Raw genomic sequence first — 24,747 nt, 5'->3', positions numbered from 1 at the left:
ATACACCTTACACTGCAAACACAAGTGCAACAAATCATGATTTTTTTTATTTGCATTAATACATGTCCTTATGTCTTGAAGTTATGCATGCTATGAAATGAGAAAAACAAAAAATAATCACAACTAAAACTTTATTATGCCACCAGATACATTCATACAAGTCATCAAATGAAATTAGCCTACTAAAAGACCATCAATGCAAATTAGAATTAAAACAGACAAACAAACACGATGGCTGTTGGCTCATTTACAAACGATAGGCCACTGACAAATCAGAAGCTGTAATCATTAAATTATATTCACTGTGTACAAACTATTGAGAATAGCCTACAACAGTAGGCTATCAAAAAAAGAAGCTTAACTTCATTCAACGCTGAAACGCAGACGAAATCACTTTATGTGATCATAGGAGAGAGTAACGTTACACTAATATTTTCAGTGGCGCTTTAACACAAAACAGGAAACTCGTGAATATTCATATAAGCTCCGCCCAGACACCGATTGAGATTTTACCGGATATTCGAAGGGGGCGCGCAGTGCATAGAGTACGTAAACCGCAGATGTAACCCGCGTAATTTAAATGCAGTCTACTTAGTCAGTAGCTCGTTACCATGAGTTTATTAGCTTATGAAGACGTTATAAAGAGCATGTATGAAGATGGAAATTTCATATCGTTTATCAGAGCTTGGTATGCAGAGGGGAAATTCAGAGCGAAATGTCCGGAAATTCCGCTCTGAAAAGGGCCTTAAAAGAAAATGCATCTCCGAAGACGAGCTGGAGTTGGCGGTTTCGCAAGCTGTTGTAGAGGTGAGGGTTTTTTTTATCGCTACTATTTGAACAAATATTTAAAACTCTTGCTACAGGGAGTTGTTCAATTAAAATTTGTTATTGTATATTAATAGAGAATGTGAACCTACGTCACATTGCGTTGCATGCTGGGGCGGCGCCGCCATTCTGGGAGGAATGCCCTCTGTTATTAATTTGGCTTGAAAAAGCAACTTACTGATATTGTATATAACGTTCCCGTTAAACATTATTATTATTATTATTATTTTCTTCTGAGCCAAAAGTTTGACTGTGTCTCTTCCTAGAGCTTTAAAGCTACAACCAAACTCGGCACAGACCTTCAGACTGTTCTGACTTGATCTTTTCTAACTGATGGATTTTCTTAAAAATGCTGATCAAAACTTGGAAAATCTCCCATTGACTTTCAATGATGGAAAGTTACGATTTTTCAACGCGATCGGTGTAGACATAGTACAACCATCTACCAAGTTTAATACATTTATGTGAGTACACTACTGTAGCCTACTTGATACTGTAAGAACTGAAACAAAATGACGTAATATTTAAGAAATGTCATCAACTGTATACTACTGTACTGTTAAAATACTGGCTTAAAGTCTAATAAAATTGATAGTTCACTTCTTTAGAATGTAGTGAGCACTTTAGTTTGGCAACCTCTGTCATATTAAGGTCTCTGTTGTTTATTACATGGTTGTTTTTTTCCAAATACATCGGCAGTACTGATGAAAGGTTTACATATTCATTATGTGCTGTTATCCTGTTTAAAACTTAAAGCCCAAATGATTAATTGATTAACCAATAAAATCCATTAAAATTAACAGGGACAGACCTTAATGAAGGTTTTACTTGCATTGCATTAATTTTCAATTACCACAATTAAGATATATCTAGATGAAACATTTATTAAAGATTTATTAAAAATATGCCTAAACATCTGAAAATATTTTTACCACTTGAAAAAGTGAAATTGAGTTTTGCAATGAATTGCTTTACATTTATGTAATCATCTTGTATCTAAGTAACTATTATTGGTTAATTTTTACTTATTTGTGTGTACAGACTGGACCATATTACGGACGTAAAATGATGACGGGCTATCTTGCTGCACAAGGAGTTCGTGCATCAGAGGTCCGAGTGGGCCGGACATTGGCACAGATGCATGAACCTTATCATCAAGCTCGATGCCAGGTAGACTTGGGTGCCATAGTAAAAAGCAATTATCATTAAAAATAATCATCATGTGTTAGCATCTAAATTATTAAACATTTACATTTATTCATTTAGCATACGCTTTTATCCAAAGCGACTTACAAATGAGAACAATAGAAGCAGTTAAACTAACAGTAGGACAACAATATGCAAGTGCAATGACCCTTCACAGTTCAATCTAACGCAGAATTTTTTTTTTTTTTAATAGAACAGAATAGAATAGAGTAGTAGAGAAAGTGTTAGTATTACTGGATCAAGTGCTGGCGAAAAAGAAGCGTCTTCAGCCGTTTCTTGAAAGTGGCTATGGACTCAGCAGCTCTGGTTGAGTTAGGCAGATCATTCCACCAGCAGGGAACAGTCATGGTAAAGGTCCGAGAAAGAGATTTTGTGCTTCTTTGAGATGGCATAAACATTACATAATCATACATAAATGTCTATTTAGTCTTTAACTTTCAAAAGTAGAGATAAAACCTACATTTGAGAATGACATGGGTGCAGGATAGGTATAGGGTTGGTTTCCTGGGCAAGGTTTCCATTAAGCCCGGACTAGACCTTAGATATATTAGGACTTTTAAGTAGTTTTTTACAAACATACCTTACAAAAAAACATTATTGGTGTGCATCTTGAGACAAAACAATGGAAATCATATATTTAAAGATATGTCAGTGCAAGCTGTTTTAAGTTAAGACAGCTCAAACATGCATTTTAGTCTGGGACTAGACTTAAACCCTGTCCAGGAAACCGCCCCATAGTCTCTCTACACCAGTGCTTCTAAAACTGGGGGCTGAATACTTTCTATATGTAACCTAATTAAATCTGTTTTGTTTCAGGGTGCACGCAATTTAAATCCTGTCCCATATAATGCTGAGTATGTGGGTCACAAACTGCATATGGACCAGAACGAAAAACTGTGCATGTTTGGTGTGACCCATGTCATAGCCATTGATGGGTTTAGCAAAAAAATTGTTGGACATTCTACCATGCCAATTAAAAACATTTTAACAATTTATGAAGAGGTGTACAAGTAAGTCTAAGATTTTCTACTCTAATCTTACTATATTTTTGCTACACTCAATAACATCAAAGTTTAATTATATTTTATTTTTCTAGAAATGCTGTCCTTTCCCATGGGATGTGGGATCAGGTCAGAGTGGACCATGGTAGAGAGTTTTATCTAACCCTCTTCATGCAAGACATCTTGTCAGAATATAGGCATAACCAGCAACGACTGCCTTACCTCCAGACAACATCAACTAAGGTGAGATTTAATTATTCTTTATTATCATTTGTATGACATGTACGTTTGGTATTGGTAACAGTAAGGTTGTATTTGTTAACATTAGTCGATGCATTGGCTAACATGAGTTAAAAATGAACACTTCTACAGCATTTATTTATATTTGTTTGTTGATTTCAGCATTTACTAATACATTTTAAAAATCAGAAGTTGTAATGAACTAACATGAAAGTGTATTTTGTACTTTATACTTTAATTTGAGTTGTGCTTTACATTGTGGGAATGCTCTTTTACTCGACAGAACCACACCGTAGAGAGAATATGGCCTGAAGTCAATAAGCGGGTCAATTTTCCAATCAAGACTGCACTCATTCAGATGATTGACTAGGAGGCTTTGGATGTGGAGGATGGGTTGACCAGATACTGTGTATCCAATCTTACATGTGAGATCAGTCAGATTGGGGTACAGAGATTTGTTCAGGCATGGAATAGCCATAATATTCTAGGTATGTGAGATATTGCTTTGACATCACTTCTAAAATTGTGTTTTAATCTCCAACCCTAATCTAACCTCCAAACCTAAACCAGAACCAGCTAATGAAGGTCTTCAGAATTACTTGACAATTAGTTACAGTAGGTGTTAGAGCAAGGCAGGACCTGAACTCTGCAAGACTGGTAGGATGTTCTTACAGTATTTGTTTGTCCTTACAATTCAAATGTTTCTATTTATAGGCAAAGGCATTCCCAATCTGCTGGCCAGAGATGGCTGCAAGGCAAGAATTTCAGAGCAACTGCTGCCGAGGGCCTCAGAAGCTGCCGAGCTATACAGACAGGAAATGGGAAACAGTTTGACCACTCCATCAGCATTTGGCATTGACCCATTTCAGTCTGAAGAGGACAAAATTAGGGCAGAGACAGAGTTTAATTCACTTTATTTTGACCTTGGAAATGTATTCAACTACACTGTAAATGAGCATTACAGGTATTACCAAGACTGTGTGACTGACCTAATTAACATTAAAAGAAGATGTGCATAGAACTTGCTTTATCTTGTACCACTACCTTGACTACCAAAACTGATCTTGTCAAGTAAATACTGTAGCATGAACTGTATACTATATTAAGAGTTATATTAACTGAAAAAAATAAAAAAAATAAAAATAAAAATAACTCTTCTGGTGGCATTCAAACATGCACTTCCATATTAAGAGAACAATGAAAATATTATTCTAGTAGCAACTGAACATTTGAAACAACTACCACAGCAGCAATCTTAAACCGAACTGAACTGCTCTTCTATGGCCCTGATTACATTTAGCACTTCAGAGAGGCCAGCTACAGCCACCAGGGATTCCCCTGTAATTGCAGACCGACATTTAACACATCCTTGACCCTGCTGAAGAATAACGTCGACACATAGTCGACAACCAACCAAACTGCGACAGCAGTGTGCCAGCACAGGACTGTCCATCACTCCTGTAACAAACATAATACATACATAATTGAGAATCAGTTTAAAAATACCATTTGCTTTAATTCAATAAAAGAAAACTTACAGGATGTTATTACACAGCTCTTTGTGACGTTTGATGCTGATGGTCAATTGTGACATTCAGCAGTCAGATATCTTTTAATATACAAACTATGGGGCGGTTTCCCCGACAGGGTTTACATAGTCCCAGACTATAATGTATGTCAGAACTGTCTAAACTGAAAACAGCTTGCACTGACATATCTTCAGTGCCATTGTTTTGTTTCAATATACACAACCTGTAAATGTTTTTTGTAAGGCAAGTTTGTAAAAACTCTTTAAATGTCCTAATAATACTAACGCAAAGTTCTGGCTTAATCTAAGCCCTTTCTGGGAAACCACCCCTAAGTGTCAGACTAATGATCCAGGTAACTGACATCAGTGCTACTATAAATCACTTGTTGGGATCCTGATCATCCATTTGGGGTTTATTTTGCAATAATGACCAAATGACAACACTGTCCCTTACATACTGCCCATATAGATTATAGGCAATATTATGTGTATGAATGGGTGAATGTGAGGCAAAATGTAAAGCGCTTTGGTGGTCATTGGTCTGTGAAAGTGCTATATAAATGCAGTCAATTTACCATTTATAGGCAATATTATATGAAAGTGCTTACCCATGGACCAAAGAATGGTTGCTCTTTTAATCTAAATACATGTATGTGTGATGTCTGGGTGATTACTTGCCTCTGTATACGCTGCACTTAAATGAGGTCCTCAGAATTTCGCTTTGCTGCTCTGTGATGCCCTCACTATGCTTGCACAGCTCCCTGAGCTTGGCTGACACAGCTGGTAAACCTTCTGATGCAAGAAGGACCTCCTCAATTTTGTCTCTTATTTCAAAGAGCTCTGATCCCTCGTGTCTAGAAGCTTGCCTTTAACGGTTGAAAGACAATCAACAGATGTACAGAAGAATCTCAAACCACATTTAGACATTGTTTTCAACAACATTTGAGTTACAATTCTTATCACCTGACATCAGTGATTTTGTATTAGTGAGTTTGCCAAAAAGTATGTAAATTGTAACAGAATTTTTATAGAGATTGTGCAAGAAATAACAGACTTGGCACATTCGGATGGGATTAAAATGAGAAACTATGTACGTAAAACAAATTTCTCTAACCACGTTAATTAGTTTACTAATCTTTATCCTGATTTGAAATTACTTATTTATGTTTATGAGATCAAAAGTGAATTAATGTAATGTGCATTCATCTATTAACCATGCGGTTTCTCAATGTCTCCATGGGCTTAACAAATCAGAATAATGAAACTTGGAGGAATGGCGTAACCTACTGATCTCTGTTAAAGTATAATTATTGCTGTATTGATTGTGGGATCAGAGCAGCCAAGGAGTGTTGAAGCTAACTTCTGCTGAGTGAACTGCAAAGAATTCTCTTCAGTAAAAAAAATATATATTAATGGTCTGTTTTGTACATCTAGTCCAATCCTAACTTGTACATAAAATCACAGATGTCGATTGATAAGAAATGACAGTCTATGGACTAGACTAATCGCTACAATACTTCGATTTTTATTTGCATGAATATATGAAAAGATTAAAAAAGACTAGATTCTTCTGGTGAGAGCATTCATGAACTTACCCTACTTTTCTTTTTTTCCTTCTTCCCATCTCTGCAAATACATCCTCTTTGACAGCAAAAAGGCGTCTGGAGCTTTGCTTCCAATAAGCAGAACCTGTGACAGAGGGGGTAAATAGAATAATGAAATTCAGAATGGTAATAAACTAAGTTGTAACGTGCATGTTAATGAGATGTAATGAATATCATAATAAACTTGTTCAATGTTCATTCTAACCTAAAACCACAAACCTTTAGTGCCAGGGGTATCAAGGAGTAGGTTTCCTTGACTATCGGTTAAAATTATGTTTTCATCAGCACCCATAGCAAGGGCTTCTTTTACTTTTGTTGCCATAGTAGACAAACAGGCTTCAGACTCTTCAAAGGGGATAACCAGTGCCTTGTCCTGTACTATTTTGTCACCCTCAAGTTGACCAAGGAAAATAGCCTGTGAAAACACAGACACAAGCACATTGTGTTTAACACTTTTTTATACATACTCTAAACACTGACATTTACATTGCTTTGAAATTGCAACATAAATAAATGATTTGAGCTAACTGTTCATTTCTGCAACCTAGAAACCAGACTCATACATTCTTGTAATGTGTTTTTTCTCAACACACACGTACAATGCACTATTGGAATATTTTTCATTACATCTTTGCAATTGGCAGACGCTTTGAGCCAAAGCCAGTGCTTTCAGGCTTCACGTTTTATCAGCATGTGTGTTCCCTTAGTATCACATCCATAAACTTGGCTACTAACGAATGCCCTACCAATTAAGATACAGGAACAGCAACAGGTATGCATGAGCAAAATGATGTATTTTTGTGTCATATCTATCAGTTTTGTTGGACTTTTTTAAAGTTTCCTTTTCTTAAACACTTTCTTGATACACTTTAATGTGTATTTTATCTTGATAATTTTAATTAAGATCTTATGTTCTTTGCATCCTTTGTCAGATTTTGTTGGTTTTCACCACCTTAGGTTAATTATTTTAGTTTCTGGTTTTGTAGCTTCTTCTGTGTCCTGTTGTTTTGTATTAATACATATCTACTGTAGTACTATTACAGGTTATAGACGACTCAGAGATGTTATCTTGTCAAACATAGGTTGCAAGTATTAAATGAAGAATGTCAGTAACGGTCACATTGTGGTTTCATTAATTGTTTTATTTTAAATAGAGATTGGATTTTTGTGAAAACGTTGAATAAAAAAAAAAAATAAAAAAAAAATCCAGTATGTTTTTCTTATATTTAACAATGCTGACCAACCGTAATCTACCAAATAGGTAGCAACTTACCTTTGGTACATTTATGGACTAGTGGCAGGATGGGGTGTGCGAGCAGCTGTAGCAGTGGCTGATCTCGAAAAACTAAAACGAGGTCTACTCTGTCCAGGGTTTGGGTGAAATGGGGTTGTGACTGGGCTTGGTAATGCCCCGCACATTTCATCACCCATCACCTGGAAGGTACCCCCATCATTCATGAGATCCACACAACTAAAGAATCCAGATGAAGCTGGGAAAATTGAAACTCCTTGATCATTGATCAAGTAAACACTTGACTGAGAGACCTACAGAGAAATCAAGGGAACAGAACAATATCAGAATAGGCCTACAACACAATAAGCATAATGAATTTAATCCATACTTTTAACCAACAAGAGTTGGTTATTTTTCCAGTCCTACATGATTACTGGATTTTGATTTTTAAACTCAGGCTACATATTATTCTCAGCATTTAGCCAATAAAACATTTTAAACCTGTACATAAAAATAGTCATTTATATTTCACTATTTATTTACTATTTAAATAGTGTGTGGGGGTTGTCTTTTAATATCAAAGATTAAAACAGTTTAACGAGAACAAACCTTACAAATTCTCGCCAAGTTGTCCACTGTAATGTCATCCCCTCGAAGTACTGCAGACAAACTGCCCCTTCTGAATGTGTAGGTTGTTGTTCCCAATAAAGACATCTTAAACTTGCAGCAGGACCGCGACAAGAAACCACGACAATTTAAGCAAAAATAACCGCCTTGTGTCACATACTCACATTACATCCATTTGACGTGCGATAGCGCCAGTACGCCGCTTAGAGGTCGTTTTACGTCAATACTTTGATAAAGCATTTGACTAAAATAATAGCTATACCATTGTTTATTATGACCATACAGTACTGCATTATTTCTTAAATGATTATATAAATGACATTTTGACCATTTGACCTTAAATGAGACATTTACAATACGTTGGCATATGTTTGTAAATGTATATTCAATTATTTATCCGATTTAAAGAACTTTTTAAAAAAAAAATTACATGTCATTTTACATTACTATATTCTGCAACAGTAACCATACACACTGTAGCCTATGCCTACCATCTAGTGCAAATGTTTCGTATTCTTAAAGCTTCTACGTAGGAGTCTTCTATGGATCTGAGCAACTCTGAGTGAGGAAAAGACAAAAACTTAAAAATATGTGATTTCTGTATAACTTTATGTCTGATAACTTTCAGTATAGTAAACATGGACCAGAAAAGCAGAAAATCACATGCTGTTATTAAAATATTGACAGTCAAAAAAGCGTCTTGAAAAAGTTTTGCTTATAAATGTAAGTAAGTAAAGTACACCAGAAGTACTGGTGGTAACCCCCCCCCACACACACACACACGTGCGCCCTCCCACAGAAAATTAATGACACAAAACTATTTTAAACTTAAAAAACATTCATGAAATAATACAATATAATGCGCTATGCATTGATATTCTGTTGGTCGAAGTCTTATTTGATGATAGGCTTGTCAGATGATAGTTAATAACATGTCAAGTGTGGCTCATGATCACCAGTTTGAGAACCACTATTAGGTGTACAATTACATTACACTGATGGTGTGCACTTAAATATATAAGAAATTCGATATTTTATTAAGATATCACAAGAATGGGGTTGTCGTGCCACTATATCTTATATCGTTGGATTCTTTATTGGATTAATAGCTAGCCTATATTCTAATGTTCCAAATATAATTGCGTTCTAATAATTCAGCTCTAAACAATCAATATTTGACTCATTCCAAGGAAAGCGTAGTGCACATTGTGGTTTCTGCCCTATATCCTTTATGGTGTCTGTACACGTGAGATTTCAAACCTGCATTTTTTTTAAACTTCCTTTTACAGTTAAGTATGCAGCAACGAAATACAATATTTGAGACATTGCTGTGTATTTTCTAGGGGTGACCCCGAATAGTCAAAGATTCGATGCTTCGATTGGAGGAGCCTGATTGGACTACCGATCTCACGGTCGAATCTTCGCAGAGGTGTTATGAAACGAGGATCATGCCACTTTGGCTATATGAGGTCGCTCAATGTCTGATTTCACTTAGAACTACTGGTTTTCTGTCAATACGTTAATATTCAGCCTATTATGATAATGCTGTATATAAAAATGTGCAAAGAAAGAAGCTTTTAATATATATTTTTTAACATGCGTGAATAAATCCAAACACCTCGTGACAGATTGAAGTTTCACTTTTAATCCGTGACCGACAGAGGAGCGTCTTGGCGGCAAGGATTTAAATCTTTAACAATGTCTGGGATAAGAAAATCTAAAGTGTGGATGTACACCTTCAGAAAGGATATTCTCCACGGCTGGATTTAGCATCAGGAAAAACATGATTGCACTTCTGCAGGCCAACGTTAACAATTGTTGGTTTTCCACGGGACATTCTAAAATGCTTAATGTGAAAAAAGCTTTTAAAACACTTAAAAGGCACTTTAACGTGGCTTAATGCATGTAGCCTACACAGTACACATTTTATTAAGAAACCACACTATGTGCAGATAAGCAGATGAACCCAGAATATGTGTTCCTCATATAGTAAAGCGTTTTCTTTACATAATTCGTTAAACGTTTTTCACGTTAAGAGTTTTAGAATGTATTTATCCGCGTACACAATTTGAAAAGACTCCAACGGACACAGACAGAGTGAAAGACTGGATTTGTTCTCTCGATCAGGTAGGGTACAAGTTATTTTAAAAAATTTCAGCCTGTTCTAATTTGATTTTTGGATGCTGTAAACATTTTTAGCTAAAAAGACTGCCACTCCAGTTTAGCATTTATTGTTGTTTCTGCAGTTAAAAAGACAAAGTTGAAAATTCTGTGTGGCCTTTCTTGAGTTATTTATGTTATTTCTTAGTTTTAGTTTTATTGATCCAAAATGTTTTTTTATACATTTTCTTCTATATCTTTGTGTGATTTTCTGTACATCACGGCTTTGAAATGTTAAAGCCCCGCCCCCATACACATGATTTGACTATTAGTCGACTATAGGCAAGACTTGACGATTCTGATTCGACTATGAAAATCCATAGTCGGGGACACCCCTAGTATTTTCATGTGTTTCACATAGATCACAGGGGCACCACATTGTAAAGAACAGATAGATTCTCTAGTTAATAACTACCAAAGCCATCGATTCTCGTTAAAATACATTATAAAATGGCTGAAACAGATGCAGTACAAGACGCTGTCATGCTGCTTATAGTTCTGCGATCAAGCCAGCAGCGGTTTGCATAGGCACGTTTACAGTAATTAGACAAGAATTACAAATTTTGTTCATACCTCACTTACCATTTACTGACAAAAAAGATTTGCACATGTGCCCATTTCATAAAAACTCATAATTCAAAACTCAACCTTCATAATTCACTTGCATACTTGACAGTACAAACGCGTTTTGAGTGTACGTGCAAATCTTACCCATTCATTAACCGGCTTCTAATTAAAATTACAAAGGATTCACTGGATCTTTATATGTTGTTATTTTATAAGTACTTGATAACAGGGCAATTAAAATAAGCGCGGAGCAGCAAATTACACCGGCAGATAATAAAAAATGTCTCTCATGTAATGGACTGAATGCGCACATTAACATTAACTTACCACACAAGAAAAAAAAACTATTGATTTCGTTCATTCCCATTCATCTTTTACTTGGATAAAGTTTGGTAAAATATGCAAGTTGAATGAAAATTAGGGATTCTTACCCAGGGTTTCCGCAGGGTCTTAAAAAGTCTAAAATTCTGAACTTTCAATTCAAGGCCTTAAAAAGTCTTTAAAACGGACAGATTTTCATCCTAGGTCTTAAATTTCATTTAGTCAGGTCTTAAAAAGTGTTTACCCTCACGATTCTTCATTTCCAGAAACGCTGGCCGCAGAAAGTTATTATAAAGTAGCAAAAAAGTATCGAGTTGTAGCCTACAAAGCGGAGCTCTAGCAGGGGTCACCAACACGTCGCTCGCGTGCTACCAATAGCTTGTGGCTTGATATGAGCTAGCTCGCCAGAGGCCGTTCACATATCGCGTCTTTTGCGTTTGTTCAAATGTAGGCGCGTGGCAAGCGCGCTCATAATTGAAGCCACGTGCTAATTTTTTTACCAGGCGCAACGAGATTAAAAAAATCTAAACTTTTCAGAATGCCGCAAACGCACCGCAGGTCATGTGACAGGAACCAACCAATCACCCCTTTCCATAACAACACTGAAAGCTCAGTCAACATGAAGGATGGGGGTGCACCCAAACACTACTAATAAATATAAGCTAATGTGTAAATGTCAGTAATTAGATTTTTTGAAAATTATTTAAAGGCTGAAATATGAGGTTTATCTTTGTATAAAACCTTTTTTGTCAAAACTTTATTTGAACTTGTACATGTTAGTAGATAACATGTTGCAAGACACTCTTTTAAAATCTGGCCATCATTTTTAATGGCATTTTAATGTTTACGTAAACAAAAAGTGCATATTGATGCTAATCAATTTATTATTTACTGTTTTTCGAACATAAAACTTGTTGAATTGACTTCATTCTGTACAATAATTGTGTTTTTACAGTATAATATGCAAAAGTACAATTTTCTATTAAAAAATATCTACCTCTCCCTCTCTCTCACACACGTCAGATAATCCAAGATAGATAGATAGATACTCTAATCTAACTTGGATAATGCATCGTGTAGGTCTTAAATTGCAATCTTTATGGTCTTAAAATGTCTTAAAAAGGTCTTAAATTTGACTTACTGAAACCTGCAGAAACCCTGTTACCTGTGTGTGTGATAAGACGGCTGTATGACGGCAGTCTGAGCTCAATCTCACTCGGTCGATCAATTATTTGCCTAGTTAAAACACATAATTTAATGGAGGCATCAAATTAGATGTTTAAGATGTTATATTTAAGTAATAGGTCATTTGAAGATAATACAATAATAAATCACTGCAAAACTACCTCATTCAGATAAATCCAAAATGCCGCCTTGTGCACATTGGACGAAAATAGGGTATAATACTGTTAAATAACAGTGACAAACTGTTGTTGGTCGACCACGCAACCCGAAGTGAACAAGTCTTCCCATAATGCATTGTAAAAAAAAGCATCTTGCTGTTATTACATGAAGACAGCATTTTTGCTGGTAAATTTCCATGTAAATTTCCAGGAATTTTTTACAGTGTAGAACACATCCGATATGTGAGCGAAAAATCGGAATTGGGTCACATTTCAGTGACAATGTAAGCAAGGCCTTAATCTGTGTTTTAATATATAATATACAGTGATTAAAAATAACTATACACACATTCATTCATTCTAGGAATTGAAGTACCCACCAACTGGGTCAGAGACAACGGGGAGGAAATGGCAACCTCGTGGCCGTGGTATAATGCCATAGATGAGGCGATTGGTCAGATCAATAACACCACCACTAATAATGTCGTCACTAATTTTAAATGAGGACTTGTCCATCAGTTCTCCCACTTTCTTCACCAGCTTTCTTCCTATGGCCTCAGTCACCGGCCCTTCCGGATCAGATCTGGTATTCCTCCTACCAGACGAAAAAATTGCAAATTAAATTTTTATTTCTTCCGGGAGGAATCTGCCAAAGAGGAGGATGAAGAGAAAAGATTTACTGACTTTAATAAGAGGTTTTTAACTCTCTGAGTCTTTTTTGGAAAATAATTTCCTGTCTGTGGGACCTACATGTGTGGCAGATCAATGCGGAGTATCACAGCGAGTGCTGCAGACGATAGCAGAGGCAGCCCCTTCGACGAGGCGCTAATACACTCGGAAATGGAAGGTGTTTGCCAGATGCCAGTTTGGGACCTATCGTTAGTGCTCAGTGTGCTCTTCAACCCACCCTTCGAGCCAGCCGAATCTAGCGACCTTAAAGCGCTCTCGGTTAAGACGGCACTACTGCTCATGCTAGCCTGCGGGAAACGAGTGGGAGACTTGCATGCCCTGTCAGTGAACAGTAAATGTATGTAGTTCGGATGATTGCATGGTCAGAATCATACCCAGACGCAGCTACACACCGAAGGTGCTCTCATCACCATTCAAAGCCCAGGTGATTGCAATTCAAGCGTTTTGTCCCACTGAACTAGACACCAATTCAGTGTCACAGAAGCGCGCTTTGTGCCCTGTGCGCGTGCTACGTGCTTATGTGAGCAGGACTAGCCAGTTTCCAGCTTCAGAGCAGCTTTTCGTCTGCTACGTGGGCACCAAGAAAGCTGTCAAAGCAGAGGCTATCACACTGGATTGTGGAAGCTGTGCAACTAGCTTATGCTTCCCGAGGAACAGATTGCCCAATAGGGGTACGCGCCCACTCCACTAGGAGTTTGGCGTCGTCATGGGCTTGGGCAAAAGGCATGTCTATTCAGGACATTTGTCTCGCAGCAGGCTGGTCATCTCACAACACGTTTGTAATAACAACCTGGACATTCCCTCATTCACACCACATGTTCTGTCAGTGCAGGAGGAGAGAGCTGAGCAGCCACTGGATGACTAAGTCACCTGAGGACACACCCTGGTTGGCGCGTGTTTCTACCATGGTTTCAACCAGGTCGTATAGACAGCGCAAGTTACTGCAGTAATAGCTGCGATTGATATATTCACATTAACAATTATGTGGCCCCTTTTATTATGCCCGCGTTCATAAGCTGGCAATATTCTCAAAGCACCAACATGTTTGCTGCATTTCCCCCCATAGGTTCGGGGAGATACTGCTGACTTTGACGCTGAGTTGGCTCTGTGCCAGAATACATCTGGGTGTTTAGACCAGGGCCGTTTCTCAAGATGCGTTCTTGTCTGTACTTGTGTTCTTGTGGACTTGTGAAACATCATCAGTCGCTGCCCAAGTACTGTCCCAATACACAAGTTTGCATTTTGGCAAGAACGGTTAAAAATCCCGGAAGTGTTCTTGACACGCCCATTTTACAGAGGAAGCATCGGTTGGTAACTTGTGTGAACTTAACGGCTGAAAAATCCCAGCATGCATTTCGGCATTCGAAGAAGGAGGAGAGGCAGTCAATACAAGTAAGTCGTTTATCTACAATTTCGTACGCTATTTCATCACTAAATTCACTTCTGAGAACATTTGATGCGAGAAATCAACTGTGTAGATTTCAAATATTGGCATTTTTACGAAAATTTATGGCGAATCGAAAATGTGCTCAAACGTTTTCGGAAGTGAGAATCTCCGTAAGCGCCTGCTAGCTTTAGCAGCTCACAGACTCGTTTTACCCCACAGTCAAGAGACAGCAGACGACAGAGCAATAATGGCAGAAGAAAGCCAGACCCACAACTGTAAGAAAGTTTTACTTTTCGTACCGCTGTTATTATGTAATTGCCTTCTGAATAATGTGATAACATTTTAATTGAAACCAAGGGACATCTGAGGAAACCGCAGCATTAATTGCATGGCGAGCGGCCAACGAGGCTCTCTTCACTGGTCGGAGGAATTCCTCCAAAAATGGATGGGAGTGAGTAACGTTATGCATAATCTGTGTTTGTACTACAGACTGTTATATTAAAAGGTTTGTACGCTAGGGGTAGTTGGTCGATTGGTGTGTTTGGTTGTGTCTGCCAGCCTGTCAGAAGAGTTTTATGCACCAAAATGAAAGAAAACAAATAAATACTATAAAGCTAAGAAAGCAAATATAAAACTAATAATCTAATAAAAGTTGTGTAAGTTACATTTTAGTCTGTTGAATAGATGTGATTTAAAGTGGGTTGTAGTGTGGTATGAAACACTGCAAAATACTAGTGACAAGCAAAATAAATAGTACAGGAGACATTTATGATTTGGTTATGATATGAATGCAGAAAGTTATATGGAGGCAGTATTGCACTTAACTGTATGATAGTACATGCATCCTGGGAGTAGAGGAGTGACAGTAATACAAATAATAATTATTGTTAGTAGTAATATTAGTAATTGTGTTTAAGTTGTCCTCTCTTCTTTTTGCTTTTTTCAGAGTATTTGTGAACAAGTCTGACCTGGCTATCACAGCCAAACAAGCTATGAAAAAATGGAATAACCTCAGAGAAAAATACAAGGTAACTTAATATTATATTTTTGGCATCAGTATTTTAACTTCCATCATTATTGCAAGATATCTTAAAATAACTTAACTTAAAATAACTTGACATGAAGGGAATTTATACAGGATAGCATTGCAACAAACATTTGTGAAACCATTCAAACTGTGGAAACTTTTTGGGACTACAAATATGTTCAATAACAGTTTTCACCGTTTTCATTTATACATTATTTTTTAGGAACTTAGGGATCCTCCAACAGGGAAAGGGGTGGAGGCAGGTGGGGTGACTGCTGCTACCTGGCAGTGGTACAGTCTGATGGATGCTGCACTCCAGGGGCAGCACTCAATAAGTCCGCCCCTGGTAGTGTCAGCAAATCTGACTGCCACTACAGGTGGCGTTGTCACCTCTCCGTCCTTTGCCCCTCCCAAAGAACGGGCCAACCCGACACCAAGGAAGATGGCCAGGGTCAGTGAGGACATAGATATCATATATAAACGCTAGATGTCTTATGGCGCAGTCACTTCCGGCATCACCGTTCGGCCATCTTGTCACAGTGAAGCTGTGAATTAAGGTGAATGATCAGCATGCACACAAATCCTCTTATCTCGCTGAAATCTTGACGGATTTACAAATGGTTTGGTTTCTTACAAATGTTATTAACGTGGCTATACTTCCGATTGCTTAAACATGTATGTTATAATTATTCATATGTATACAGTGTATGTATGCAGTGTCATAGCTACATCTCTGACGTTTATAACAAACCAAACCGTTTGAAAATCGGTAGAAAATTGAGCAAGTTATGGTTATTTAAATGTACATGCACCATGTTACGAGTGAGCGAGCTGCCTGTGGTATGATGGCCACCGTGTGCGGACGTCGACCTCCATTGGTCAGCAGCACGCACGAGACATCTAGCCTTTATATATGATATCTATGAGTGAGGCACTCCTGGAATTTATGAAGGAGCAGGCAGAGAGGGAAGAAGAGAGAGAGCAGGAGGAAGTGGCGAGGGTAGAGGCAAGGGAAAGAGCAGCCTCTGACAGGGCAGAGAGATACTTGACTCTCTTTGAGAGACTTGTAAATAAATTGTAAATAGACTGTATTATTTGTAATGTTCTTGGTTTACGATTGTTGTATTGGATTTTCTTCTATAAATATTTTTGAAATTGAGTTTCAGTCTGGATGGTAGTTAAATAAACATTTGTAGTACATTAAGTAGTAATATGCAGGAAAGACAAATAAAAAAAAAAGAAAGAGAAAGTAAATCTTACAACGGCAGTCAGAGTCATGCCTTCTTTTTGATATTATTTGTAGACAGCCATCAAATTTGGCATGTTTCTTTTCAACTAAAATAGTTGGTGATTTAATAGGTATTTTTTTCTATTGTCATTGCCATTCTGCTAGGTGTGCTTAAAAAAACAGTCAATGACCATATACACAGTATTTTTTTAATTATTCATCAACTAAACATTTTTACAGTCTAACTAATATAATGATACAAATAAATATATAAAAAAAATTCAAGGTAACATTTTCATTTACATTTCATTTTCATTTATTCTCTATTTATTTAACAGGGACAGTGCACACTTTGCAACAGAGTTAACTAGCAGCTAATTTGCATCTATTGTCCCTGGGCATTCACTCAGGTTTGTCCCCTCAATCGTAATCATGCTCCCTCAGACATGCAGGCAGCTCTCCAGGGGCAGACACCTGTGCAGCAAGTCTGGCACGGAGACTATTTCCTGAGAACTCCCTATCCTCATCAGGAACGTTCCCCCGAACTTCATCCTCATCGTGAAGTTCCTCCTCCAGGATATCATCTGTCGAGAGACAGAGGTTGTGGAGGATGCAGAATGCTGCAATAACTTTAGGGGCAAATAGAGGCCGAATCTCCAAAGCCCTCAGGAAGATGGCTCACCAGCGGGTTTTTAGCATTCCAAAGGTACGCTCAATGATGTTCCTGGCCTTGGCATGGTGCTTGTTGAAGTGTGCTTCAACTTGGCCTGATGATTAAAATACAGGTAATGTAAAAATATATGTAGTGTTTCAAATGCAAAGTAACAAATCCAATAAAAAATTTCTCTGAATTCTTACCCGCTACAGGCTGGCGGTATGGCGTCATGAGGGTGAGAGGATGCTGCAGACATGGGTACCCCCCGTCTCCAAGAAGAAAGAAGCCAGCTGGTGGATATAGGGACTCCTTGTACATTGGAGATCTCCGGAGGACAAGAGCATCATGGACTGACCCGGTGTTGCCAATGTAAATATCCAGAAATTTCCCTTTGCCATCACACACACCCTGGAGAACCACTGAAGGGAAGAGCTTGTGGTTGAAGTAACACTTCTTTTGTGGTTCAGCAGGTGGAAGTATTCTGACGTGGCACCCATCTATTGCTCCAGCCGCACAGCGGAATGCCTCATGGCCAGCCAAGCGAACAAAGCCTGCCCCGACCTCCTCCATCTCTTCTGGCTTGGGGAAATGAATCACCTTGTGAACAATGGTCATCATGTCATCCACTATGCTGTGGACTATTCTGCCAACTGTGGCTCTCGGTATGGCGAATATGTCTGCTGTCACTCTGTATGAGGTGCAACATGCAAGCCAGTAGAGACAGACAGCCACCTCGATTTCGTGGCTCCATCCATGTGGCTTTTGCCGAGGCAACATCTGGACCAGCAGGTTGATGGTTTCTCTGGAGAGCCTTTTAGGTCTTAGGTAAGGTTTTAGGTCAGCTTCAGAGAAAAACATTCTGAGGATTGGCACGTAGTTATTTATTTGTACATACCTCCGAGAAGGCATTTGTTCCTTTGTTTAAAAAATAAATACACACACACACACACACACATATATATATTTTATTACTATCATTTTGGTATTGGAGCAAGGAGTGAGAAGCAAGGAAAGGCCAATCATTAAAAAAGGCTGTTCCATTCCTTCTAGTCTGGTTATATGTATTTCTTAAAATTATGTAGGCTACAGATGTACTAATAAACTTTACTTGATTTATTGTACAATGCTTTCCTGAGTTGTTTTATCTGCAAATGCAAATGTGAGTGTGAACCTTTTTTTTGGTCGTGGTAGTGCAGGGCGTACTGTAATTTAAGCTACTCAAACAAGCTATTCTATTTACCTAATCCCAATTTATTGGATAAAGAAACTATAAACTAGTCATTTTTCCTATTCATCCAGGGTTCTCCCCTAGGATTTTGTGAGGAGGTGATGGTACTGGGGGGCACAATCAACATGATCAAATGTAGCTTGATGTAAACAATTGTAATACTGAGTGATGGAAAATTGGCTTTATATTAACTAGGGGTACAGTATCCCTGTTGAGAACCCAGTTTTATACCTTAACATTTCAATCTACTTGATCACATTGTTTGCCACTATTATTTAAGTTAATTGCTGATTTAAGTCAACTTTATAAGATAATGTACGTACATAATCAGAGACAAATGCTAAAATAGCATATTGGCGTTCCATCTTCCTCCTCCTCATCCTGGTTCTCCTCATTTGTAGACGCCTTCTCAGCTCAGCAGCTTCCTCTTCTGCTTCTTGGTAAAGTATACCCATGGTGACTGCTAACATTGCCCGGTCCATCTTTGACCTAACAGTTATTTAACCTGAAGTATTTGATCTTCTCCAAACAATAGACTACTTGAACGACAAACAATAGCCTGCGCTTTACCGGCGTTTTTTTCCCTCCGTTGGCTAGTGATGTAATGTACACAAACAAACAACAGAAGCAGAATGAAAGGAGACAGGCGTTGCTTTATTGTTATGAATATACATTATTGTATTGTACAGTTGTAGAGTAATCCCTTGAGCTGAGGGTAGGCTTGGGCGATAAAGCCTGGCTGTTATCGTCAAAATTCTCGTTATGTTTGGGTACTGCAGACGGCGTCTGTGCGGGGGTATTATTGTGCAATACCAGCAAGAACACATCGTCTCAAACTGTCAGCAGCGTTCTGTGTGCTCGTCACCTTGTGAGTTCATTCTTCCAAGAACAACTAGCAAGAGCGTTCTCCCCAAGAACACAAGTCCGTTCTTTGCATTCTTGGTTTTGAGGTCCGGTACCCTGCCTAGAGCTAGCGCGCTAGTAGTCTGAGTAATCAGTGCTTGTGATCTACAGGGGCTCGATCGAGCTGGGCCAATTTTCCACACGGCGGGGGGTTTATATGTTCCCCATACATAATGTTGAGGGACCGACTCGATAAGGGAACATCTCTGGTTACTCACGTAACAGTAGTTCCCTGAAAGGAGGAAATGAGACATTACGTAGACTGCCGTGTGAAAAGCCTTTAGCCTCAATAGCACTCGTTCAGTCAAAAGATTCTGAGGTTTTTGGTGCCCGATGTCATCTATATTGGAGGCTGTCAGCCAATCAGGTGAGGGCGCGGGCACCATTGGCTATTTGCAAGCAAAAGAGTTATTCAAATCAGGCTTCAGCATTTCGAGGAAAATGGATTTCCCCATACGTAATGTCTCGTTCCCTCCTCTCAGGGAACTACCGTTACGTGAGTAACCAGAGACGTTATGGGTTCTAATCCACACTCGTATAGGTTTTTTTTTTTTTTCTCATCAAAACCAATTATGTTTATCTGTGGTTGTATAGCAGGCAGGGACACGTTTGTGTGCATTTTGTTTTGTAATTTCACTGGAATGAATAGAGAGTCTCCACAATGGATTGAAGCACGCGTCCGAGTGAAGACTGTCCGCAAGCCACAAGAGAACAGTATCCGCGCCACTGATCGCAGCAGCAAAGATCACTTTGATCACTTGATTTAAAAAACAACACATTTCAGCACTAGATCACCTTATATTTAACAAACGAACTAAATGAATGCTCTGCTAGTTAACTGGACGTGTTTTATTTATTTTTATTGGTACATTCGTGCCGCGAGATGTTTCAAAAGTGGTTTCAAAAGCCACCTAAAGATGACTGTTTTTTAAAGTCGTTAATTGTAATTGTATTGTACTTTTGGCTTGTGTAATTGCTTAAGTTTTGCCCAGCAGCCTAATCATACCTATAGAACGGTGCATAAAACAATGAATAAGAAAAATATATATAAGCACCACGGCAGTGTAGGGGAATTACAGTTAAATCACATTAAAAGCAAAATGTATTTCAGTCCAAATATATTCAGTCATGCAATGTAGTAATTAAGATGCAGTATTACTGCTGTTTTTTTAAGGTATTGTCTTCTCTGTCTTGTATTCTTGGAGTGTCATTCTGAGACTGACATTTAGTCAATGTTTTATTATTTGTGACTTGCACACACACCCATTTTGCTCATGTCACTTAAACACAGAACCAGGAAACAGGAATCTACTGAGTTCAGGGAAAGAGAAACTTAAGTGTAGTTGTGTAGGAAACAGGAATCTACTGAGTTCAGGGAAAGAGATACTTAAGTGTAGTTGTGTAGGAAACAGGAATCTACTGAGTTCAGGGAAAGAGATACTTAAGTGTAGTTGTGTAGGAAACAGAAATCTACTGAGTTCAGGGAAAGAGAAACTTAAGTGTAGTTGTGTAGGAAACAGGAATCTACTGAGTTCAGGGAAAGAGAAACTTAAGTGTAGTTGTGTAGGAAACAGGAATCTACTGAGTTCAGGGAAAGAGAAACTTAAGTGTAGTTGTGTAAGAAACTGGAATCTACTGAGTTCAGGGAAAGAGAAACTTAAGCGTATTTAAGTTGATGTGACTCTCTGGATGATGGATGAACATGTAACCACAATACTGTATCAGCTGCAATATACAGAGGACAGAGAAACAGGTATGAACTTAAAACTAGGCACTGATAAAGTAATACTAACAGGCTCATTTCGGATGTGTTTGTGTTGTGGGATTGTGGTGCTGTAGATAATATCATGAAAATTGGCCCCACAAATGTAATATTGTCATAACATTACAAATATGTTTTTTTTAAGGGAAATCACTTAAATTATCATACAGTACATGGGTAGTTGACAAGTTACTTCCATTTACCCTTTTTCAACATTAAATGTGCATGAATGTACAAGGGAAAGTGTATATTTACTGGTCACCATTAATTTTGTTTATCACAATTATTAATCACCTTTCAGTTTCATCAAATAGTGCTGTAACATTAACTATTCAAAGTACAAATTAACCATGTTGTGGTTAATATGAGGTCATAAAAACTGCATGTATAATAATTTTGTTAGTGAATTTAGTGTAGAGAAAGGTTTAGCTTGAAATTTTGAAAACTGATTTCTTAATTCAAAGACAAATACCTACATAGCTGTGTATTTTGTTTGTTTGTTTGTTTTGTTTTACTTTTTTACCAAAAATCAAAAGATGGGACAGAAAAATCAGTGAAATCTGGTGTAGCAATATAAATTAAAATTTAATTTAATAATTTAAATGGGGACTACACAGAAAAACCTTAAGTAATTATGACATACAGAACAGACCATTGTGTGAATTTGTTGCTCAGATTATTCTTGAGAAAACATGATAGACTTTAAGCAGTAGAAGTGCTGTTTCTGCTATCCAAATGTGTTTAAGCACAGTAAGCATTTAAAATAGTTGTGAAGTAGTTTTTCTAATTTTCTGCATTTCTGAGCACTGCTGAGGAACATTTGTTATTTTGTGATTGGTGATATTAAGAGCACATTTTTTACATCTCTTTTGTTAAGTCACCATCATTGTGTAAATAATCAGGTCCATGCACATCTATAGTTGATGCTATCTAATGCTGTCTGTTTCCATCATATAGCTACAAAATACCATAATTCTGATATAATTGCATATACAACAGCAAGTTCTTCTTGTGGGGTACCTAGTACGTTATGGCATCAGACATCCATGTCTCAGTAAATAAGTTACCTTTAAACTACCTCAACCTACTTTTCCTGGATTCAGCTGGTCACATGATGGTTTATTGGCTCATGGGTTGTGTGAAATGCCAGTAAGAGCTGATTGTGATTTGTGTCCTAACAGCACACTGCACAGACAGCAGTGGAGGACAGAGTGAGGATCTTTACTTAGTTCATACAACACAGTGGATCAGAGATCAGTAAAAGTCTGCCGTGAGTCAAGCTGAAGGACGGAGATCAATGATCTGAGTAGGAGAGGCGCTGAGCTGGAGCATTTTTCACACACACAGGATCACATCCATTTCCTGCAGGTAACAGAGATCTAGAAGAACATGTTTGTGGACTTGAGCAAGATCCTGCTTGACTGGAGACTCAGAAACAGAAATCCTCCAGTTTAATCATTAGACTCTCATCTTCTTTTGAATAAGATTTCAGCTCTGGAAATATCTTAGAAAAGATTTAATGAAATCTTTGACTTCTGATGCTGTAAAAGTACTTTATTGAGGAGAGGTACTAAAACATAATTCACCAAAAGCCACACAAATCTGATAGTAGTGCAGGTTATTGATGAAGTGTGGAGGTGATGAGCTTTGATTTCATGTATCATGTAGAACATCATATTAGAAATGTCTTCCCAGATAGCAAATGATATCTGGCCTAGTTGTGGCCCACATCTCCCACACTCTGGCCCATATACCGCATGGAATGACTGCGATGAATCAACCTGAGAGTGGCTGGCAAAAACATATCTGGGCCAACTATGGTGTGCTATCTGGATTAGGAATGAATGCAGGGATAATTTTTATTAACACTATTTTAATAGTACACTTTAGACTTTATACTGACTATAAGTAACTTTGTAACTACATGTCCACTACCAGTCATTAAATTATTAGTAGATTGTCTACTTAAAATCTGCCAACATCTTGATGCTCCCCCAACAGACATTCTACTAAGTAACTTTGCAAGTATGTCAACTTATTCTAATAACACGAACCCTAACCTAACAGTCTACTAACACTCTAGTTTACATGTAGTTTCAAGGTAATAAGTTAGTTGACATGTAGTTGCTTTGTTGTAGCAGTAACTTTTAGTTGGTAGAATGTCTAAAGTGGACTATTGAAATAAAGTTTAACCTCATTTTCTCATGACATAACAGCTGCACTGTTCATGTCTGTTGATTTCCACAGTCATATTCAGCAACATGGATCCCAGGACCAGAAACAACTTCCTACAATGTAAGCAACTAAGAAAACAAGAACGTATCCTGTTACGCATGTAACTTTGGTTCCCTGAGATAAGGGAGCAAGACATTGTGTCAGTAGCTGACCCTATACACCTTTCTCCAAATTTTCTGAAGCCCTATTAAATCACGCCAACGTAACACACTGGCCAATGGTGTTCGAGCAAGCCAAATGATGATGGGTTGTCCTGGGGCCGGTTTCACAAAGATAGACTTTGACTATGGCTTAGATATAGTAGATAGTCAGACTTCAGATAGACATCTAAATCAGACCGTTGCACAAAACACTTAAGACTCTGACTATCTTAAGTAGGACTACACTGCAATGCATTCTGGGTAAAATAAGACACTTTTCAAAACAAAAAACATGGCGGATCGAGTAAGCGCATTCAACCGCTCAGTGCAGTTTACCCCAGCGGAAAATATGTGTTTGTTGGAGGAGTATAAATGACGGAGTATGTTTTTATGTTTCCACTGTTCGATCGCGCCTCTCTCTCTCTCTGACACACACACACATTCCAGCATTGCAATCTTGACATCGCAGCCTGTTATTATAAAGCGTTCACACCAAACGCGAATAGAGCGTCAAATTCGCGTCTAGTTCGACGCTTGAACATTTTGAATCCATTCACGCGTCCAAGGCGAATAGGACGCGCATATAAACCGAGCGTTTAAAGCGAAATAGACGGGCATTCAGAGCTATGACTCCACTATGACTCTACTACCCCCTGTTTGAGCAGTCACGGTGTATTGCATTTCACGCATCGCCCGTGAGGTGACAAAGGGAGCGCGTCGATCGTTGCTCGCGTTGTATGTAACGGCCCTAACAGTTACAAGGACATTTTACTTGGGAATGTAGTAACAAGAAGAAATGTTTAAATTATGAGCCATTTTCCCTTTTCTTTTGGCAG

General features: G+C 38.0%; 1 protein-coding gene and 2 long non-coding RNA genes across 3 annotated transcripts; all 3 read left to right on the top strand.

The window, feature by feature from the left end:
* Nucleotides 1–657: 657 nt before the first annotated feature.
* Nucleotides 658–4,681, top strand: LOC311082122 (uncharacterized protein; the record flags this gene model as incomplete). The annotated part of the gene is made up of 6 exons (XM_084112864.1): nucleotides 658–807; nucleotides 1,867–1,995; nucleotides 2,848–3,041; nucleotides 3,128–3,275; nucleotides 3,556–3,760; nucleotides 3,987–4,681. 5 exons carry the CDS (start codon nucleotides 658–660, stop codon nucleotides 3,640–3,642), a joined length of 708 nt encoding a protein of 235 aa, XP_083968990.1. The 3' UTR covers nucleotides 3,643–3,760; nucleotides 3,987–4,681.
* Nucleotides 4,682–14,956: 10,275 nt separating this feature from the next.
* LOC311080905 lies at nucleotides 14,957–15,751 on the top strand. The gene is made up of 3 exons (XR_014605740.1): nucleotides 14,957–15,008; nucleotides 15,091–15,184; nucleotides 15,680–15,751. It is a non-coding gene; the product is annotated as an uncharacterized lncRNA (long non-coding RNA).
* Nucleotides 15,752–17,516: 1,765 nt separating this feature from the next.
* Nucleotides 17,517–18,683, top strand: LOC311082037. Its single transcript, XR_014606090.1, has 3 exons — nucleotides 17,517–17,694; nucleotides 17,856–18,012; nucleotides 18,111–18,683. It is a non-coding gene; the product is annotated as an uncharacterized lncRNA (long non-coding RNA).
* Nucleotides 18,684–24,747: the final 6,064 nt, after the last annotated feature.

Source organism: Abramis brama (genome assembly GCF_963993115.1).
Source record: "Abramis brama genome assembly, chromosome: 4".
Classification (NCBI taxonomy): Eukaryota; Metazoa; Chordata; class Actinopteri; order Cypriniformes; family Leuciscidae; genus Abramis; species Abramis brama.
The sequence above is the reverse complement of the archived record's forward strand: the minus strand, read 5'-3'. Positions and strand labels throughout refer to the sequence as shown.